This window comes from Talpa occidentalis, unplaced genomic scaffold (genome assembly GCF_014898055.3).
Source record: "Talpa occidentalis isolate TD23 unplaced genomic scaffold, MPIMG_talOcc4v2.1 talOcc4.10, whole genome shotgun sequence".
NCBI lineage: Eukaryota > Metazoa > Chordata > Mammalia > Eulipotyphla > Talpidae > Talpa > Talpa occidentalis.
Window position 1 is genome coordinate 65,550,403 of NW_023600993.1, and position 23,154 is coordinate 65,573,556.

Here is a 23,154-nt window from a genome sequence, read left to right on the forward strand (position 1 = left end):
ACCCTTTTTTTTTGTTTGTAGGGGTTGCCTCTTTAGGGTACCCCAAAACTTGTTGGAATACCGAGGAAGCCAAGACTGAAAAATTGGTTCCAATCTAGCAAGTGCCAGGGACAGGGAGCGTGACTGAGAGGATTGGGGAGGGCTGAGAGTAAGTAACTAGTGACCTACAGTCAGACTTCAGCTCCACAGTGTTCAGAGTTCAAATCTGATCCTCACAATGGGGTGTTCTTGTGTAATTTATGTGATTATTTAAACTTTCTGGGTCCTTGTTTTTTTTATCTGAAAGATGTGCACAATAGCAGTGTCTCCCACACATCTTTGGTCATGATGAAGCGTGATCATTTGGATAAGTGGCCCATAGTAAGAAGCCAGGAGCTGGAGGCTGCTCCTCTTGTTCATGTTGTTTTTGTAACTGGAGGCAAACCTGCCTGGAAGAGTGCGGAGACAAACACAATGCTCAGGACTGTGGTTCACTGACAGAGGAGGTGAAGAAGACTTGGGAGATGCAGACTTGAGGGGGAAGATGCTGCATTCAGTGCTGGGTATGCTCTTTCTCAGTGTTTTGGGGAGACTCTGGGGCAGATAGCCTGGGGGCCATAGGCAATATGGTCTTAGACTACAGGGGCACATCCCAGGCTGGAGATTTGGGAGTTCTTGACAGACAGAAAGTGACTGCACCGTGGGACTCACATGAGGGAAAGAGAGTGGTGCTTAAGGGGAGCATGAGACATATAATGTCTGACAATGACTGTTGGCAAGGATTTGAAAAAGAGGAACCTTATACCTTGTTGGTGGAATGTAATCTGGTACAGCCATTATGGAAAGTGGTCTGTGTCTTCCTTAAATACAAAAAATAGGGCTTCTCTGGTGGCCTAGGGGTTAAGTCTGAGTGCTATCAGGCTATCACTGCAATGGCTTGAGTTTCATGCCCCGCCAGGGAGCTAACCCATGTGGTGTATCAGGCCTCTCCTGTCTCACCCGCTGCTCCCCTGAGCAGTATATTTCAATAGATCCACCTCTTCTGCTCCCCACTGTCTCTGGTGAATCATTTCACCAGAATTGCAATTTGCTGGTATTCTGTTTTTGCTTAGTGCACAATGGAATACTATTCAGCTATAGAGAAAGAGGAAACTTTGCCATTTGCTGAAAAATGGGAGGAACTTGAGGTGATCACACAAAGCAAAGTTAGTTAGAAAGATAACAACAAATATTGCATGATTTCACATATATGATAAACTACTGGACACAGATGACCAAGCTGAGGTTATCAGAGGTGAAGAGGTTGGGGGTGGGAGAAAGGGTGAAGAGGCTTCCAGGGACAGTGGGGTTTTTTTTTTGTTTTGTTTTGTTTTTTACCTAAAAAAATATTTCCTCCAGTCATGAGATTATCATACTTGAACTAATCTGGGTCACCACTGAAGTGCACCAGAGCCTCTAGAGCTTATAAACAAACATAGATCTTTGTTGTTATTTTCCCTCTGTGAGAAATACTATATCCTTACTTGGCAGAAAGGTTGTATGCTTTCGCTTTATTGGTTTATAGGAGGAATGGCAAATTGCTAGTGTTTTTTGTCTTTTTCGAAAAGGAGTTTGACAGCTCAGTTGAAATTATCCAGAATTAGATTGGATATTTCATTACAAAGACAAAAATATTCCTCATTTCATCAGCCTGGAACATGGTGCTCAAAGAGGGCAGGCAGTATGAGAAATCCGTGGCTGTGATGTGGTGGAACTGAGGCCAAAGTACCCTGAATGCAGGCTCTGAACTGGGCAGGGGCTCAAGAAGATCATGCAAGCCACATAGTCTGTCCCTTTAACTTTATTGAAGGGAAACTAAGGCTCAGATGAGAAAGAAGTTATTTTCCAGACCAGGCTTATGATACTTCCAAACTCTTCTAAGTCTCTTGACCACCTTCCAATGTAAGTAATTAATTATGAAACCAGTGCTAATTGACAGATACATGACAAGAGTGATCTATAGGTTATTATTTCTAGAACTTGCATAAAAGAATATAAAGAAAGTGAGTGATGAAGGAAGACAGACATGGGGACCAGTTGAGAGTTTACCAAATAGTCTTGGCAGAGGGAGCCAAGGACACAGACACCAAACACAAAACACAGTCACAGACACAAGACACAGGACAGGGGGGTTACAAGAACAGAGCCTGTGGGTGTCATAGCTGGTTGTATGGAATCTGCTGATAGGGAGGAGGCCAAGGTGACAGTGACACTGATGAAGAAGAGGGATCAGGGAGATGACATGGATGTGCAAGGCAGGATCAGGCTCTGTGTTCATTTACAATTTTTATATTTTCTTCATTTTGGGGGATATTATTTTGAATTTTTAAAATATGTTGCTTTAAAATTGTATTTATCTTGATTACTGAGCTTTTGGGAACCTTTACATTTTACTCCAGAGTTAAGTGGCTCACTTGCCAAGCCCTAGTCTGGACTAGGGGGAGAAGTAATAAAAATGGCCCAAGTTCTAGCAGCACTTTGGCATTTCCGAGGCACTCTTTCACATACTACCTCATTGAATCTTCATTATCACAGTTTGAAACAGTTTCCCCAAGGAAACAGACTCTCAAAAGCTGCATGAATATGTCAAGGTTTTGGTTTATTAGTGCAAGAACAATTACTTACACTTACAGTAAGACTCTTCATTGGCAGTGTCAAGACTCGGCATCGGGCAAGAAAAAGTAATTTGGGGAAGAAAGATAGAAAATTCTATTAGGGAGTGTTTAAGTTTCTGGTCCATCCTGGATGGGAGGGTAAAGAGTTCCAAATGAAGGTTGAAAAGAAAAATGTGGGGCCTCCCTGGTGGCACAAGGGGTTAAGCACCACACTATGAAGCAATCCCCAGCCTCTGCAGCAAGAGTTTGATCCCTGGACGGCCAGGGAGCAACCCACATGGCATAGCAGACCTCTCCTGTCTCGCCCGCTGCTCCCCTCAGCAGTGCAATTCAGTCAGTCTGCCTGTTCTGTTCCCCACTCTGTCTCTGGTGAATCCTCTCACTCCCTGCATCTCTGGCCTGTACCCCAGCTCCTGTATGCATAAATAAACAACTTTTAAAAAGAAAAGAAAATGTGATATTGGGAGAGAAGTCAAAACTACATAGAGTTTTTAGTTTTTAGTTTTCTTGGAGACAGCATGACATGGAGTGACAGATTTCTGGGAAGGAGAGAGTAGACAGAAAATGAAGGGGCCCAGGACCGACCTTGGAAGATACGGACTCTTAGAAAGTGGTCAGAGTGGAGCAGAGAACCCATGAGAGGAGAGATTATTTGAAATCAGGAAAAACTGAATTTCAAGGAGTTAAAATGAAAAACCAGGCAGAGGGGAAGAAGATATAGAAAACGCCTCTGCATTTCCCTGCTCCCCTACAGCATGGTGCTCTCTAGCACCTGTTACAGGAAGATGGGCAGCATAATGTTCTTTAGTGACATAACTGCATTAAGTAACTTTTTCCCCTCACCAGTTACCTTGGACAATCAGGTGCCATCTAGGAGAGGAGGAGGAGGAGGAAAAAGAGGAGCAGGGGGAGGGGGAGGGGAAAGGGAAAAGGGGAGGGAGAAGGGGGAGGGAGGAGGAGGGAAGAATAAAGAAAGAAAAGAAACACAGTAAAGGAATATGTTGTCTGGGTTTCCTTTGATGTAGACTCTGAGTGAAGAACTCCAGAAGTTGTTTATCAGGGAACACAGCAGAGCAGTAGGGAAATGAGGTGGGAAATGGGCCCCTAGATTTGCATGAGAGTTATTGTGGGGTGAGGTGGCAGGGAAGACGGAGGCCAGAAAGGTGGAAAGGAGCTGAACCAGAAAGTGCCCTAGGTTCAGAGGAGCCTTGTCCAGCTCATGAATGGAGGCTTTGAAGCAGAAATGGCTCTGCAGAATTGTCCCCCTGGAGGCAAGGGACCCACTTGTTCATGCCTCGTGTCAATTGATGAAATGTTGGCTGTGTGAGTGAGGTTTTGGGTGGACTGGCCCAGGTGAAGGACTTTTATCAGTAAAGGGTAGTTCTCCTGACGGGGCACTGGTGATCTGTGGGTGCAAGGCAAGAACCCAAGAGGTGTCTGGGTGGGATAAGGGCAGCACTTAGGAAGAAAGCAATAAGGGAAGAGATAAGCACCAAGTAGCAAGGAGCACAGTTCTCCTGGCCCTGAGAGTCAGTGGCCTGCATACTTGAGTTAGTCCACCCCAGTCCTGAGGGACTGGAGGGAGGTTTATTTTCCCCTTCACAGTATTTTGTACAGTCTTTGATCCAGGGTTTCTCCAGGGGTGTCAGTTCTTGACACATTTGATAAGTGGACAAAGTGGACTCTGGAGACCAGAGAAAGTCTCCAAGTGAAGAGTCCAGTGGGTCCTTCAGGCTGAGCAGGCGAATTGTTCAGGAAAAGCGATTGTTTGGACAGGGCAAAACAGTCTTTGCTCCAACAACCTTTATTTATTATTTTTAAAAAAGATTTATTTATTTATGCATACAAGAGCTGGGTACAGGCCAGAGATGTAGGAGAGGGGGGAGGGTGAGAGGATTCACCAGAGACAGAGTGGGGAACAGAACAGGCAGATTGACCAAAGTACACTGCTGAGGGGAGCAGTGGGCAAGACAGGAGAGGTCTGCTGCGTCACGTGGGTTGTTCCCAGGCTAGCCAGAGATTGAACTCATACCACAGAGGCTGCAATTGCTTCATAGTGTGGTGTTTAACCCCTTGCGCCACCAGGGAGGCCCTCCAATAACCTTTAAAGGAAAGGCAGGATGAAGTCAGAAGGGGAGCACAGCCAGAGGACTCCTTTGTGTAGACGCACCAGCCACACATTTTACTCACACACGTACATTCACTCCCCTTGCATCCCATTTTATCTGTATTTCACTACCAGCCTGGCCATAGTTAGTTGGCTCCGAACAGTGAATAAAACAGGCTCTGCCAAGCTGCTCCACATTGGTCCACTGGGGTGGAGCCCAGGCCTGGCAGTCAGGATGGGATGGGGGCTGAGGGAAATGGAGTGCACCCCACATTGGTGGTTTGGCCCTAGAGAAGGGCTGGAAACCTTCCCCAAAAAATAATGAGCAAAGAAATCTTTACTGATTAGTTAAATCCTGACTAATCCTGGCTGATGAAGACAGATCTTGACCCCTTAACAGATTTAGGGATCTTAGACCTCATGGTGGGGTGCTGGAGTCCTGGCCTGGAGGCTGTCAGATTTGTATGTGGTTGGATAGAGTTGGAAGGAAACTTTGCGCCACACTGCTGGTGTGCGAGGAGGCACCCACCCACACTGGGCATCTTCAGAGGACACGCAGAGGGTCTCTGGGCTGGGGGGTGGGGCACTAATTCACTGTCTCCTTTCAAGTCTCCTAGATGACTAGAAGGGCGCCCCCCACCTTTGCAGACACTGAACTAAGCGTTTTGCCCAACTCCTTGGTGTGGATCCTAGATGCCCCACAGCAGTTGGTGGGGTGGGGTGGGGGGAGGAGGGAGGGAGATGTCGGTGCCCATCAGGTCAGCAGGGGTTGGAGGAAGGATGGAGCTTCTCACAGGAGAGGGGGCAGCTGAAAGTGACCTTTGGAGATGTGCTCCTGCAGCCTCCTCGCCCAGAGTTCAGCACTCCCCGTGGCTCTTTCCCTGTGGCTATGGCCTGAGGAGGCCTTGGGAATTCTCCTGTGCAGGATTTAGGTGTCCTCTTACAAGACACCTTTTCTTGAACTCTTTGTCCCTTTAGAAGTCCCTCCAGCTCCTTTTCTCAGGTCTCTCTTTCTTTCTTTACTTTCCTGATTTCCCTCTGTGTCTAGTGTGAGCGGGTTAATAAGCCTCGGTTTCTCTCATCTACGAAATGGGTCTTGTAAAGTTTTTACAAAGGTGTTGAAAATGGGTGTTCGCCTGGCACCATGTGAAGGTCACCCTGTAGGATGACTGAAGTTGGAGTTCTCGCACCAGGCCTTTGGTGCCTTTGGGTCCCTTGCCATCCACTTGGGTCTGTCTCGGTGAACTCACATTCCTTGGCAGAGACTAGGGGAGGGGGACTCCAAGACCACAGCCCAGGTGAGGGTTTCTGTCACTTCAGATAGCTGGTACAGTGCCCACCACCCTGCCAGCCCCGGAGCCACCTGTAGAGTGATCTCAGGTGAGCCACCTGTAGAGTGATCTCAGGTGAGCCACCCAAGGGCCGGTTTGCCAGCTTGCTTGCACCAATTCCGTCTGCAAAGATGGATCCCTGAAACGCCTTTCTTAAATGTGGCCCCAAACTCTGATTTACAAACGACTACCCTGAGAACGAAGAGTTAAAGTAGCAAGGTCCTGTACACCCAATTCCTTCCCTTGAGCCCAGAGATAAATTTAGTGGGAAATTCCTGGAGATAAATTTAGGGGGAAATTCTCCCCTTAAAAACAAAACAAAACAAAACAAGACAAACAAAACAACAAACCAATGCCTGAGTCTAAAGCCACCCCTCCCCCCACCCCTACCCTGAGCCATTCAAAGGATAATTATCTCAAAGGAAAGTTATTGTTTTGCTAATCCCGGGAACAGCTTGCATAGGGAGATTTGGGTCTTCTTTTAATAATGGAAAGTTAATGCCCAGACCCTTGTAGTTATCTTCATCGGAAACCCCTCGTTTAATCTACAGGTTTAGCTAAGGACCCATTGGAAGGCTCCGCGCGCAGAAGACCCACTTTCATGGCTTGGCTCTGGCGCTGGCTCAGGCTCCAGCAGGCAAGGAGGGAGCGCCGCGAGCCTCCTGGACTCAGAGTTGCCCCCTCTCTTCATCTGCTCAGTAGGTGGGGCTGCACCTCTGCATTCCCGACTTCTACCTTTGGGAAAGTTGTGCTCACCCTTCCCAGTGATTTGGGGTAGGTGGGCTCACATTTTCAGTGTGTGAGACAAGGCTGGTTTACCCGCACACTGTTTGGTGCCAACTTTAACAAATATGGGAATTTGACATGAAAGTTAGGTTTTCTTTGAATAACCATAAACCCCATAATAATTTGTCAGCCTCTGTGAAGAGGGTGAGTCCCAGTACACACACCAATTTTACAGTTTACTCTCTCCACTCACCTGCATGCCTGCACCTAGCTTAGCCCCCCAAAGTATCCATTGTTTATCTGCAATTCAAATTTCACTGGTCCTCCCGTACTTATTTTCTTATTTTAATTTTTTTTTTTTTTACTAATTCTGTACGTTCCTCTTGGCCGGTAGCTACTCGCTTGCCGCTCTGCTTCATGTAATTCTCCCTGTTAGTGTGAGTCTTGGCAGCCCCCATACCCAGCCATTACAACGCGACCCTGGTGGATTTACTGGAGGTGGGGTGGGCATGGCTTAAAGAAACGCTTTCCACTCCTTTCCCTTTGGAGATTCCCCCCTTTCAGCTGGCTGGTGGGGTTGGAAAGCTGGAGGGGTTGTGTAGGTGGGAGTGTGACTGGAAATGAGGCCTTGGTCTTGGTCTTAAAGGACGACTGAGTCCTGGCAGGGAGGCTCCAGGGCAGCTGCGAGGGGTGCCCCCACTCAGAGAATGTGGAAGGCAAGGCAAGGCAAGGGAAAGACTTTCGGCTTTTGGAGGGACCGGCAGACAGCAGATACGCTGTCCCCTCCCTACTTTCCCCCAGGCATCCAGAACGGGGGAGGGACTGGGCAGGGGGACAGCTGGAGAGGGGAGAGGAGAAGGAGGTGATTGCGGGGACTGCAGCTGGGAGGGCGGCGACCCTAGGGAGGGGAGCTGGCGGCGTCCCCGTGTCGCGGGGTCCGAAGCGCTGACGCCTCCGAGCCCCGCTGATTGGAGCCCTCCCGGCCTTCTGAGCCCGACGGGGGGCCCAGTTCTATAAAGCGTCCTCGAGCTGCGCCCCTCCGCAAAGGTGATCCACGGAAGGTCAAGCCTTTCTAAGCCATGACGGGTCGGGACGCGCTTTCCGACGGGCGCGCCAGGAGTTCCGCGCTGGTGCCGGGAGCTTCTGCCACCGGCCAGCGCCCCCGGGGCTTTGCTATCACTGACCTGCTGGGCCTGGAGGCCGAGCTGCCCGTGCCTGCGGACCCCGGGCCAGGATCCGACTGCGAGGGCCCGGCGGTCGCACCTCGTACGGGACCTGGGCTTGGCGGCTCCTGCCTGGCGCAAGGGGCCCTTCCACTGGGGTTCGGTCTCTTCTGCGGCTTCGGGACGCAGCCTCCCTCCGTCGCTCGGGCTCCCTGCCTGCTCTTAGCAGACCTGCCATTTCTGCCGCCCAGGGGGCCTGAACCCTCTGCCTCGCAAGTCTCAGGCCGCTCACCGCCCCTTCTCTGCCGGCAGAAGCACAGCGAGAGCATCTCGACGTCAGGTAACCAGGCCAGCCAGTCCTGCTCCTCCGAGGGTTCCCTCAGGCGTGGAGCGATTCAGGGGTAACAAACCGTTGTCCCACTGCGCCCCCATCCTCAGCACCCCAGGTCTAAGGGAAGTCAAAACTCGAGAGGGTGATTCAGTGGTGGACGCATATTCTCACCTTTGCCCTCTGTCCCTTGCCTCTTTCTAAATTCCTGACTATACTTCCAGATCTGGTCGGTGCAGCACAGCGGATACCATCACCACCCGGTTCCATACCTGGCTTAGTGGTCTCCTGAGGGCATTTTCCCGGGGCCCACCCTAATCTTGGTCTGGGAATGGCACAAGTCGAAAAGATCTGTGTCTGGGCTTGTCTTGTTCACCAGCAAAGAGAACCTAGTACACTGCCGGTGCTCAAAGGTTAGCAGAGTTGATCGAATGATTGACTCGTCCTTGAACACCAAGGGCCAGGAGCCCCGGTGCTGTCCACTCTCTTGGTGCTGAAAAGGGCGTCCCAGTTCCGCACTGCGGTTCTCCCAAGGCCCTGCTGAGCACCACAGCTCCCCACACATGCAAGTAAGGGAGCGACTTCACTAATTTCGTTGTAGTTTTGCTTAACGTTTTCTTCGTAGCCCACTTATTTCCTCAAAGAGTAGAGGCTGATTATGGGAATAGAGAAGGAAACAATGAAACAAAAAGAGCAAGGCCAAGTTTGGGGCCTGGGGGAAGAGAAGGGAGATTTATACAAGAAAATATGAATTGAGAGAACTATGTAGTAGAACCAAAGCTGAGCACCCTGGCAGCCAAGGCAAAAAGAGTACGTTGGATCTCCAGATAAAAAGAAGTGTGCCAGATCCGCTGACAAGTGAGCTTTCACTCAGCTCTAAAAAGACTATCTCATGAGTCTCTATGTAAGATAAAATGAACCCCTGTATCAGTTGTTTCAATAAAGATGCAGAAACCACCTTCACAGAATGGGTTCTCTCCTCTTTGAGCACCTACAAAACAAATGGCAAAATGAAGTTAAATTTTAGGCTGTGAGAACATTTCTATGAGCTTAATGAAAATTTCCCAAAGACAAGTTAAAAGGAAAAAAATAAATAGGTGAACTTAATTTAAATGCTACATTTTTATTGAATTTAATACATAACAATGGTAAAATTTTACATATAATCAGTATAAAATTATTACTACATTACTTTTGGGTGTACTAAGTCTTCTAAATTCTTGAGATATTTTACCTTCATGGCAGATCTCAATTCAGATTGGTCACATTTCACATGCTCAAGAACCTTATGAACCAGATGGGTATATTAGAGTACTGTAAAGTATTGTAGCATTATAGTCAAAGCACATATTTTTCTGGTGAGCTAAATGACTTAGATGTAAAACTAATTTTATTATAATGATACATTGTTATGTACCTCCATCATATGTGATGCATTAAATTTCAATTATGTTTGATTTATTAATAAAAACATGGACTTTAAAGAGAAATAAAACTAATATTTTTGTCTATTAATTTTTAAAATATTGTGAGGCAAATTGCTTATTATCATTGAATCTGACACCTTTCCACCTGTATCTTTGATCTAATGGATATTAAAATATGCAGCATAGTGGAATGGGGTTGTTAAATTTTTTCAAGTGCATCATCGGAGCACATTCTTCAAGAATATGTTTCTGGGACCCACTACCAGAGTTTCAGAACTGATAATGTGAGAAGTTCTGATAAGTATTCTGATGTTACAAACCTCAATCTAACACTTCTCCTTACCCCTAATACACACTTTGAGAAATGTTGGTGTACTGGTTAAGATGAGGTAGTTGAGGCAGAAGGAAGTGGTTGAATTTGCAAGTGGATATAGAAATGCAATTAGTGACCAAGTAGCATTGGCTTCACACAGTATGGGGTTTGAATTCCCCAGTTTGACCATTTACTGCCTCTGTTATGTTAGGAAAGTTACTTATTTTCTCCTTGCCTCTGTTTCCTCATCTATAAAAAATAGGATAATGATAGCAGCTACTTTGGAGTTCTTTTACTTTATGAAGAATAATGTGATAATGCATGGACAAAGCTAAACAGAGTGTGTAGAATTAGTGAGTTCTAAAAATGTTAATTTGTATGTTAAGTACATTCCTTGATATGTTCTTAGCTTCAATTATCATATTAAAATCTAGAAAATAAAGTAAATATTCCCATCCTTAAAACCCTTGCTTTGTCCTTGTACTGACAGATGAGGATAGCCTGACTGAAGACAGGAGTGACTTGAAGGTGTCCCCCACCCTGGGCAAGAGGAAGAAGCGGAGGCACAGGTACAGGATTAACTATCCTCCCTGACCTTTCCTTAGGGTACATCTGAAAGTGTATGGTTTTGGGTTATGGCAGGTCCAGGGGTCTCTTGGTTGGCAGCAGGAAGCTACACTGGTCATTTGGGAATCTACTTCTGCTATTCTCAGATGGGTACAAGACAGTCTTTGTAGCATTTTAAGCACACAACTTTGTGGGCCTTTAAAATGAATTGACAGAATGAATTGATGGAATTCACTAAGGAGGAAAAAAACTACAGAACTCTGCTTTGTTTGAACCAAACCTGTGGACTTTCCAGAGGCTAATCCATCAGAGGTGGGTGTCCAGTTGCCATTAGATGATCTTTTTGGGTCTGGAAAGCCAGGGGTCCTCCAAGGCATGAAAGCCTGGCAGCTCCCTGTGGACATGTGCCCACACATGCACGTTGGATCTCCCTGCAGGACCGTTTTCACGGCCCACCAGCTGGAAGAGCTGGAGAAGGCGTTCAGTGAGGCCCACTACCCTGACGTGTATGCCCGGGAAATGCTGGCTGTGAAAACTGAGCTCCCTGAAGACCGAATTCAGGTGCTTGGGATCCCACAACTCCTTCCCTATGGTACCACGAAAAGCATGTAATTCTTATGTAGACAGACTCAACCCACAGGGAACCCCGAACAGTAATACTTTTCTACATACTGAGGGCCACCTAGCTGCAGATCCCATATTACTAGACTCTTTATGCTTATTCCAAGAAGACAGCTCCTGTCACCTTCCTTTTATTGCATCATTTTTAAACATCACAGAACAATGTGCTGCAACTAGTAGCTAAATAAAGATATGTCAATGGAAATAAAAGAAGTATAGGATGGAATGAGGCTTTTAGTGGTGAACACAATGCAGTATATACAAATATTGATTTATAATGTTGCATTCTTGAAATGTTGTTACTTTAATGTTTTTACTTTAATACTTAAAAAAAAAAAATCCCTTCACTGCAAGCCTTAAAAGAAACCAGTGTAAATAACCTGTTGTGCCTATTCTGTTACATACATTATTTCCATGTTATATACATCTGGCTTTGAACACACACACACAGATGCACACATACACAGTATTTATTGTTTGTTTTTACAAAAAGGTATCATGTTATTCCACATAATGTTGTTGCTAATAAGACATGGACATTTCTCCAGGTCAGAAGATATGCCACTAACTTACTCCTTTTAAACATCTAAAAATCTTCTGTTGGTCATTTAGTAAGATAATGTTTTACATGAGAAGTATCAGCAGCAATCCAACAACATGAGGTTAGAAGGGGGCATTTCTGGAGTGAATACTTTCCAATCAAGAAGAAAAATCAGAAACATTATAGTTAACTTCTTTACACAATGTGGAAACAAATCCTCTTATTTATTTCTTTTTTATTCCTGTCTAAGGAAAACCACAGTGGAGACCAGTCACACATTATCCCCACAGTACATCCCCATGGCTTTTAAGTGAATGATGGCCCCAGCCCCTCACGGTCTGAATCCTAGGAGCTCCCCCGAGGATGGCTAGTCAGCCCTTTCTAGAACTATCACCAGGGTCACCTTGAAGCGTCCATGTTCACTGGGTCTCCTCTTGTATGTTCTCCTGACTCAAACCAGGTGTGGTTTCAAAATCGGAGGGCCAAGTGGCGGAAACGGGAGAAGCGTTGGGGCGGCAGCAGCGTGATGGCGGAGTACGGGCTCTATGGGGCCATGGTCCGGCACTGCATCCCGCCGCCCGACTCTGTTCTCAAGTCCGCAGAGAGCGGTGTGGTGGGCTCCTGTGCACCCTGGCTTCTGGGTAAGGACGGAACCATGCAGCAGCAACAGAAGGCTGGGAATTGTGTGTGTGTGTAGGGGTGGGGAGGGGCATGTAGGGTAGCCATTTGCAAGGGGAAGCAAGGTAAAATTACTCCAATTCAGGGCAGAATATCACATCTGATTTCTAAATATTGTAATGACAAAGCACAGGCCGTCAGGTCATAGGCCTTACTTTACATTGAAACTGTATAGAAAATGTGTCTGCACAGGACTTGATTTGGAGAATGTAACGATATACTCTCCTATGTGAAATACGTTTCCAAAGCATTGAGTGCTATTAGAATTTTTGGAAGCCGCGTAATTGAGTGCTAATGATAATAGGAACCGGAACAGTGCACAGCTATGAAACCTGGAGATGATGAACCCACGCATACCAGAGTAAAGAGGTCTGATTCCAGGTCCTGGTTGGGTCATTAACAACTTGCCTGCTAGATTTTCTGTTGCCTAGATTTTTTTTTTTTAGAGGCATGTATTTTTATTTATTTTTTTATTATTTATTTGTTTGTTTGTTTATACAAGCACTGGGTACAGTCAGAAGTGTGGGAGGGTGAGAGAATTCACCAGAGCCAGAGCAGGGAGCAGAACAGGCAGACTGTCGAAGTACACTGCTGAGGGGAGCAGCGGGCGGCAGGAGAGGTCTGCACACCATGTGGGACCCCCCTCCGGTGGCCGGGGAGCAGCCGGGGATCGAACCAGCGCGGTAGAGGCCGCGGGCAGCTTCGCAACCGAGCGCTCAACCGCTGCGCCACCGGGGAGGCCCGCCTAGATTTTTGATGCTAGAGGAATCCATGCTGATGAGGTCCAAGCTTTGGGGCAGGGCATTCTGGTTTTTTTCTGTTTGTGGCTACCAGATACCAATGGACAGGGATCAGTGGAGTCATAAAAAGGCATCTGGGGCAGGGTGGGAGATTAGAATGGGGGCTAGGGGCAGCATTTTAGGTTGGTAGAGGAGGGCCTTGCTCAGCAAAATTTTTTGTACTTCTCCCTACATGACACTTGGCTGGGATTGAACATACCAAGTGTAACTATAGTCTTGACTTTGCCTTCAAATATTGAAGAGACTGAGAGAATTGAAGCAGGGAACACAGACCACCCCTCTGAACCTACATGAGCAGGTTTGGTTGGTTCCGTCTGGCATCTGTTCAGGACATTCTGCCTCCCAGAGAACTGGAAGTTGATTTTTGATGCACAAACTCCTGATTAAAGCATGTTGGCAACAAATAAATTTTCAAGATCCCCCTGTTATCCAAACAAGGCCTCTTGGCTGGTAGACACTAATTTTCAACTCCTAATGTGAAGAGTTACCTATGTGGTTCTCCTGGAGGCTCTGGAGACAGACTGGCAAGGGCAAGTCTAGTGGGATCTAGAGATTTAGACACTGATGTGAAAAAATTTACTTAATGGTAGAATTTATATTTATTTATTTATTTATTTTTCTACAAGGGATGCATAAAAAATCCACAGAGGTGATAAGGAAACCAGGAAGTGAAGAAAATCTGGCAAGATTCTGGGCTTCTGACCACCTCAAAGAGGGATCTAGCCTAAGTCAGGCAGGACTCCAGAAAGGCTCAGGAGAAGCCAGCTCTGAGAATGACCTGGAAGATGTGGCCATGGATCTGTCCAGCTCCACACGGCAGGAAAGCAAGAGAGTGCAGCAGGATGCTGGTGCCCCAGAATGCTCAGATTCCGAGGGGCTAGAGTGGTTCCCATCAGGGAAGGTGGGAGCATCATGAAGTCTGCAGACCCTGCCCTCAAAGGAGGGAAATGTGAACAATCCTCACAAGCATTTTTTTTCTCTCCAAAAGACAAAAGTTGTACAAGACAAATACATTCAGAAGGATTTTCTTGTGGTGTCAGGATAAAATGCAAACCCAATTGCTTTAAGAAGATGGAAGGATGGCTTAGGGAAAAATTCCATTTTATTTTAGAATGGATGTCTTTCCCTAAGGCATATATAGCAGTTAATTTGGCATAAAATTATGATTTTCTTTTGTAGAACTTAAGGAGGGAGGATGTTAAAGTTCAAAGGGTATATTTAAGATTTGGTTTAATATACTGTGTAGATTATTTATTAATAGATTAGGTCTGATGTCCTCATGCCAAATTTGAATATCGGGAATTATTTCCCTACCAGAGAATCAAATGTCTTCATATAGAGTGAAGACCCTCTGTAGATAGATGACATATCTTTATCTTGAACTTGGCTTTGGACATTTCAATTTTCAATTATTTAGGCAATAATTTTGTGTTCCTCTGAGTGTCACTTGGTAGATTATGCAGATGAGAACTCAGAAAGAACAAAGAAAGCCATACTTCGCCCTTCCCTTCTGAAATATATGGGGCCATATTTAAACAGTTGCTGCACTTTCATGTCTTGGTTTCATGAATGTTTCCTTTCCTTTGGCACTTATTATTTAAGAATAAACTTTGTGTGGTGTGTTTGTTTCTCAAGGCACTGCTTCTGTTTTATTACCTGACCAAGGTTCCTATTAACCCTTTCGATCTCAGAAGGTCTGATGCCTTTCATTCAGTGCTGATCTTGTGCTAGTTTGTAAATTGTGGGGCAGAGGTTGTGTTTAATTTCTTGTTTAGAGTCAAGAGAGATTACACCTTACTGAAGAGGAAACATGGAGTTGATTAACAAGGCAGAGTGTTCACAGAGAATGGATAATTGTTCCCTGAAAGAGCTTCCACCGGAGATCTGCACAGCCAGGCCTGTTTCTCCTGTCTATCTGGATGAGAAAACAGAGACTTCTTCTTTTGGCCCATTTTTTCCCCTTTTATGCGAGTTCCACACTATTGTGAAAAATCAGTGTCACTTATTCCTTTCTTTAACAGCAGAAAATGATGAAGCTTACCTCCTTTTTTTCATCCTGACTAGAAGAGTTTTATGGCTGATATCTGATGCTAAATGGCGAAAGAGTAGGTGTTTGCTAACAACTCTAGAAGTTATCCTTCTATCTTTCCTCTTTAGAGTAGATCAGGCTCTGAGCTAGTGGCCATACTTGTTCTGCACAATTTTGTACCTCTCGGTCAGTTATCAGAGTCTTGTTTCCTTGTCTCTCCCTTATTTTACCAGGAGCTAGTTTAGGGGAGATAGCTAGCAACCTTTGCAACTTCTACACATCACACTCATAAAATATTATGCAGTCACTAAAAATGATAATAAGGCATATTTATTTATGTGAAAAGATATTTATGAAATGTCACTGAATGAGCCACCCCCAAATAAAAAGGGAAAAAGAGTAATAGAGGTAGATATGTAAAACAATAAAAATGAAATAAACATAACTGGTTTCATAAAAGTATATGAAAATGGACAAATTTTTATGCAATATTATAAAGAAAATGGAGAAAACCAGAAGAGGCAAACGAGAAAGGGACTAGAACCAATAATACAGGACATTTTCAATGTAAAAGAAAATATTATTCACAATTGAAATGGACATTAATTGTTTTAAACCTCCCACAAATGGATACATTTTCCAAAAAACCCCACATATTACTAACATTGATCCAGAATAAGTATAAAATAGGAAAGATGGATGACGAAGAAAGTCATGAAACATTATACTATAAATTGGTTCTGCATTTAGATGGAGTTACATGTGAATTCTTGACTGTTCAGGGAATGCTGCAGACAGGACAGCCAATGAAGTTCTCTGCCATTAATGAAGACTCAGAGTGTAAATGAATTTGCAATGGGGGGCGGTTGGGGAGAGTGCCATCAAGAGCAGTGCTGCCTTTCACTCTCTCAGCCCAAGCTTTTATTAAAGACATGAAAAAAGGAACAAGAAAATAGCACACAATTGTGTTTTTGCTTATACAGATTAATAAGTTACTGCTGAAAAAGTTTTCCTGGTTCATAGGGAATATCCGCAGAAGCCAGCAAGTCCTCAGAGAACAGGAGTCAATTCTGGGAAGAAGCTCCATTTGCAGAATATCTAAAGTCCTGGAACTCCGTATGCAGAATAAACAGGTATTCTCCAAAAACTCCAGCAACATTTAGGGCAGCAGACTCCCAACAAAGGAAGAGTTCATTTTTATAGCATATGTGTTGTTCCTGGGTGTAAAAAGAGGTGGAAAGATTCATAACTGTAACATAACCCTGATTCTAAAACTCAACAAAAAGAGTCCAACCCCTTCCTTAAAACTCTCTATCTCCATTAATGGGAATGTGAAATTCCTAAATAAAGTACCAATGTTTAGAATTCATCAGTGTACTGAAAATGATCTTGGGCTAGATGGCCTATCCAAGGAATGCAAGGAAAATTTGATCTTATGAAAGAAAATTATTTATATATTTTATTAACCTCTCAGACTGTTTATCATAATAGATGCTGAAAAACATTCAAAAAATACCTATTCCTTTTTTATAAATCTTTAGAAACTAGGAATAGAGGATTATTATTTCAAAACAGCAACTTTTTTTGTGTTTTTTTCTTGACTCTATTAGTACTTTCCTTTTTTCAAAACAGCAACTTTAAAAAATTGAGATATGATTGAAATATAACATTTACTTTATATAACATGTTAATATAGTTATACATGTAGTCATAGATATAATTTCCAACATACAACACAATGATTCAATATTTATATACATTTGAATTGACATCACAATAGATTTAATCAACATTTGTCACCATGTGTAGTTACTTATTTTTCTTATAATGAAACTTTTAAGATCTCTCTTTTTCTCTTTTAAAAATTGAAGTACCAACAGAGGTAAAAGATATGGTAATCAACCTCCTTTGATATAGCAATAAAATAAATACATAAAATAAAACTCTATTCTCTGAGATCTACAAATCATGTCCATATTGGTTTTTTTTTAGTGCTCACAGAGGGTAAGAAACTAGGCTGCAGAGAAATTAAGTGGCTAATCTGATTCTCAAATATATAAGAACATCAGAGCAGGAAGAGCTAAAACTCCCTTGAAAATAAGGGGGTGAATGACTTGCTCTCCCACTTAGTCATATGCTGACAAACCTGTAATAATGAAGCCTTTATAGTATTGGCTTGCAGGAGATGGCTAGACTAATGCATCAGAATACAGACCAATGTGTGAGAATACAGAGCAGGCACCACACACACGTGTGCATACTGAGGATGCAAGGACAGCCTAGACTTTTTGATAAATTATAGGGACAATTCAACCATATGGGAAGAAACAAAATTGGACTTGAATTTCACACTATATAGGAAAGCACTGCTAGGTGGATTAGACATAATGTGAAAGACAAAACTAAAGTTTTTGGTGTTTCAGATTAGCAGATGCTTCAGTTACCCCAAAACTATGGCTTCAAATAACCATTTTATTTTGCTTGCACAATGTTGCAGATCTGTTTTCAGCTAGAATCACCAAGCCAAATGTTGTCCACTTCCATCTTTGTCTGTACACACACACACACATACACTGTATTCATTTATATTTCTGAACAAATTGAGAATAAGTGGCATACAAAATCTATCCCTTTATCTTTTCTCCCCCAAATTTATTGAGATATAATTGGTGCATATCATTATGTAAATTTAAGGTATACAATGTGATGATTTGATACGTGTATAAATCTTAATAGATGCTATTAAGATAAACATGTTTATGACAATAAGGTCAGCTAGCACATCCTTCTGCTCATGTAATTATCATCTGGTGGTTGTTTTTATTATGGTGAGAACATTAACGTTCTGCTAGCAACTTTCAGGGATACAACACAGTATTGTTAACTATTGCCAGCATGCTATACATTACATCACTGGAACTTGTTTGTCTTGTAACTGAAAGTTTGTCCTCTTTGATCAAGATCTCTCCACTTCTCCTATCATTCAGCCCCTGGCAACCTACTCTCTGATTTTATGAGTTTGTTTTAGATTCCACATAAAAGTGAGGTGATGATACACTATTTGTCTTTCTCTGATTTAATTCACTTAGTTTAATGTCCTCAAGGCCATCCATGTTGTAAATTGCAGGAGTTTTATGACTGAATAATATTCCATCTGTGTGTTTGTTGCCATCTCCTTCATCCAGTCATCTGATGTTGCCTAGTTTGAGCCACTGGGTAATTTCTCGCAAAGCTATGTGCTGCCTCAGTAAAGGTGCCAATTTCCTATGTTGTCACTGATGAGCTGTAGCCTGACTTCCACTTGCAGGGCTCCCCGCATGCTAAATGTTCAAGATGGTACCCTAGAGCTGAAAGCACTGATGTCCCAGATTTGTCATATTCTTTACCATATCTGTTACCTAGTTGAGGAAAGTAAACTATGTTTAAGACATTGAGGTCCAAGTTACAGATCCAAAAGCTGTTCTGATAGAAACACCCCTCCACAATAAAAGGCTTCTACACAGGTTACCTGCCATGATGGAACTGTAAATAACCATGGCATTTTTCTAACTTTTCGGGACACCCCCATCAAAAGTTCATCCTGCCCTGGATACCTGTTCTCCCTTCTATCACATCACAAGTAACATAAACATCACAAATAACACACTGGTGCCACCTATTGGCAGTCATGTAGATTTAAAATTTTTAAATATAATTTATTTATATATATATATTTCACATCATTGTTCATTTTTATACAATGCTTGCTTTCTCCTCTCAGGTGTAGTCTTCATAGAATTCCCACCACCAATTCACCCGTGCACCATGGCCGCAGTCCCTTGTGCTCCTCCCTCCCCTGCCCTGCAGAATGTCTCTGGTTTACAGTTGCCTGTTAATTTTAAATTTTTTATTATTTTTCTTTTTAATGTAGATACTTTTTAACATTCATCCCCAGCTGGAACATTTTTATGTAGAGGTAGTTCTATGTTTTTCTACCCTCTTCCGAACTCCCACTCACCCTTCAGATCACCAGCCAGGGTTGTCTCCTGTTTGCTGATCTTTGAAATGTCTTTGTTTAAACGGTTGTCTCATTATTCTTGTTCATTCTCAGATTGAATGCTCAGGAATTCTCTCACTCTTTTTTGCCAAAGAACACCTACACTTCTTTTCTCTTTCTAAAGTTACATTCAATCATGAGCAAAGGGGTTGCAGTTTAGTTGGAAAATAGGGAGATTCTGGAATCTCTTAATGTCAAGTGGATGGAGCCCCTGGAGGGTCAGGGATTCCATCACATTGACCCATGTAATATTTCAAGGAAGTGTGTGTGTGTGTGTGTGTGTGTGTGTGTGTGTGTGTTGCTAAGGTAGAAATCATGTATTTTGCAAAGTAATACAATGAAGAGTCTTTCAAGAAATTCCTGATTGGGGTACTCCTATGTCCCATTCTACATCTTGTTGAACATCTTTTCCTCCTTTTCCTCCAGCCCAAGCAACTGGCTTTCTGAATCTGCCATCTCAGTGGGTATCTCTTGCTTTCTGCCTGAGCATTCCTGGAAACTAAGGTGGGGTTTCTGGGACACTGCTTGGTACTTTCACCCGTGAGAGGTGGAGGTACAAGGAAGTTCACAACACATAAGTCAGCTCACTGAAGGTGGATATAGAACCTCTGAGGAGAAATGCTTCCCCTTTGTTTCTGTGATAGATAACACAAATAACATTCTACACAGGAACTTGAAGGTCCTGATGCGACAAAGCCCCAGTTAACACAGGGGACACACAAGAATTGCTTTGTGGTCCCTCCCTCCCTGTCTCACTTTTGGCATTCCCCACTTTGCCTGGATCACCTCCTAAATTCTTGTCTACAAGCCTGTGTCTCCAGGGCGGGTAAGGATGCAACATTCCTAGCTACTACAGGGTGTCATGCAATCTGTGAGAATGTTTTGATCTACAATGCCACCTACACAAACAAACTTACTGAATTCAATTCTGTAAATAAAACAGTCAATTTTGTAGCTCTAAATGATAATTTGTTCCAATTTTCATTAGCTGTTTTTGGGGCTGTTTCTACATGACTGCAAAATACTATGAGGGTCGATTTGTCATTTTATGATACTTGTATTCCTGTCATTTTTTGCTTTATAGTCTTAGAGTTGTATTTTTAGGTATACACAAGTTAAGATTTTGTAGGTTTTAAAAAAGGAATTTCTTGATCTTTCTGGTGCTCATTTACCATATGTAGTTTTGCTCTTTATCTTTCCCCTTGACTTTTGAATTACTGTCCATTTTGTCTGATGCTTAGTTCATATATAGTTGGTAAATATTTTCTACCCATGCAGTATCAATATTTCTGACTATTAATTTATATGTTAGATTTAGGTATATCTTTTGACGGTATATTCAATTGGGATTTTTTTGAAATTAAAAAAAAAAAATCCAGGGCCTCCCCTGGTGGCGCAGCCGTTGAGAGCTGGGCTTCGAAGCTGCCCGCAGCCTCTGCAGCGCCGGTTGATCCCCGGCCTCAGGGCGAGGGTCCCACATGGCGCGCAGACCTCTCCTGCCGCCCGCTGCTCCCCTCAGCAGTGTACTTCGGTCCTTCTGCCTGCTCTGCTCCCCGCTCTGGCTCTGGTGAATTCTCTCATCCTCCCGCGCTTCTGACTGTAACCAGTGCTTGTATAAATAAATAAATAAAATCTTAAAAAAATACTTTATCAGGAAACAAGCAATACTTTATTGAAGCTGGAATGGTACTACACACTATCCATAAAAAAAAAAAAATCCATTCCAGTAATGTTTGTCTTTAAGGAGAGAATTCACTTCATTTACACAGAATATAACTGCTGACATTTTAAAATTTATTTTTACTAATTTATTTTTTTGTGTGTTTTTAAGAAAGTTTCAAACTTTTTCTTTGTTTCTTCTTAAATTTTGTTCACCTATCTTTCCATCTCTTAGATGGCTCAGGCTTTTCTTATTCCACTCCCTACCAGATTAGAAGTTATATAGTGCTTCTATTTGTACTATCTAGAAATTCCCCACCCCCATCATATCTTGTGTCCCTTGGTCCCTTCCTCCTTCCTTCCCTCTTAACCCCAGAAATTTCATGACGCTTATTGATGTCCACTGGTTTTTGAAGGTGTTTTACACGATCAAAATCTCTGCTGTATAAATGTCTGCTATTTGATTTTATCATACTTACTTTATTACACATAACTCTCTCAAACTCCTTCTGTAAGGAATTTCCTTATAGAATTTCCTTCCTTCTGTAAGACTATCTAATACTCCATGGTATGGATGTACCATATCTCCTTGATTCAAACTGCTGTTGATGGTCATTTAAAATTCTTCCATGACTAGCTATTGTAAATAGTGCTGTATGAACTCTGTAGAACATACGGAGCTTTTCTGTTGATGGTTTCACAATCTTTGGACATATGCTCAAGAATGGGATTGCTGGGTCATATGGTGTTTACATTTCTAGATTTGACAGGTAAAATCCAGATTGCTTTCCCTGATGGTTCCACCAGTTTACATACCCACAAACAACATAATAAAGTTTCTTTTTCTCTGCATCCTCTAAAACACTTGTTTTACATGGCATGGTTTTACTTTGTTCTCGTTCTACTTCACTCTGATTCCCCACCAAAAAACTCAGTTTCCCTGGAGCATCCCTCTGCACATCAAATCTGGCTTCTCCAAGTCTTTCCCAACATTACATGTGTTTGGGGTCGTGGTTTTTTTCCCTCAATACCACTCCATTTTCGTACCATTTACTGGATTTCTTTTCAGAAAAGGTGATATCGTTTGAAAGTCTGTGTTGCACCTGAAACTCATATGTTGAGATGTCAGCTCATGGTGAAACGGCATTAAGAGGTGGGGCCTTTGGGAGGTGAGGGAAACTTCCTGATGGGACTACTTTGCTTAAGCAAAGAATGCCAAGCAGCCCCTCTAGCCATAACTTGAGGACACAGTAATAATAATTAAAAAAAGCCTTTGGAGCCAGAAAAGAGTTCTTTCCAAGAAACTGAAACTGTTGCATCCTAGAGGGTGTGCATCTGGCTCAGAAGGGGTGCCTGCAGCTGCCTGGGAAGGAAAGGCAGGGGGTCTGCGTGTCAGGGCATCGGCAAGAAGGTCAAATAAATGGTCAGTCATCTGGGATATTACTCAGCGCAACCAGGAAGAGGCAGAGCATTCACAGAGTGGCCATGCGGCAGACCATCATCCTGGGGGCCTGGGGGTGAGGTGGGCTTGGGGCGGGGCAAGGGGCTGCAAGGGGAGGGCCAGAAGCTTCCAGAGAGCAGCGCTTCTGCCTGCTCTGCTCCCTGCACTGACACGGGGGGTACAGCCCATCCAGAAAGTGACAGCTGGCACGTGGACAGGCTGAGTGCAGTTCAAATCCACACGAAGCCAAGAAGCAGGGATCCCCAACCCGCCTGGGGGGAGTGGTTCTTCAATCCTGGCTTCCCTGAAGCCCTGCAGTGCTGTCTCCCCTGCTCTCGCCTCCGTGTCCTTGGTTGCCATTCCTGTCTGGCCATTGTCACTGGGCCCGGTGCCCTGTCCAGTCGGATTGTGCCACACCTGCCGTCACTGCCATCAGGATCTGAACAAGTGTCTGAGGCTGCTGGGGGCAACACCAAGAAGGGAAGGCCCTGGATGCTGAGATTTCCCCCTGAAGGCAGGGGCAGAGGGAGACTCTCCTGTGCCATCTTGTCCTCCCCAGTAGAAGCTTCTGAGATCTGCTGAGAGGAATTGGGCCCAAATGGGACCCTGCTTCCTGCCTCAGTCCTGGCCAGGCACAGCCACAGGCCAGCGTCCCCCCTCACCCACTGCCCTCCGTGAGTTTGGGAAAGCTGACCAGCTGGCTTTTGTGACATCAGTGTAGTCACCTGGCAGCAGCTGCTTGGATTTGGAGTTC

The 23,154-nt window shown here is 43.9% G+C and overlaps 1 protein-coding gene across 1 annotated transcript; it reads left to right on the forward strand.

The window, feature by feature from the left end:
• Nucleotides 1-7,876: 7,876 nt before the first annotated feature.
• On the forward strand, nucleotides 7,877-14,151 carry VSX1 (visual system homeobox 1). Its single transcript, XM_037501595.1, has 5 exons — nucleotides 7,877-8,300; nucleotides 10,519-10,597; nucleotides 11,033-11,156; nucleotides 12,218-12,398; nucleotides 13,862-14,151. Exons 1-5 carry the CDS (start codon nucleotides 7,877-7,879, stop codon nucleotides 14,149-14,151), a joined length of 1,098 nt encoding a protein of 365 aa, XP_037357492.1.
• The last annotated feature ends 9,003 nt before the right edge of the window (nucleotides 14,152-23,154 follow it).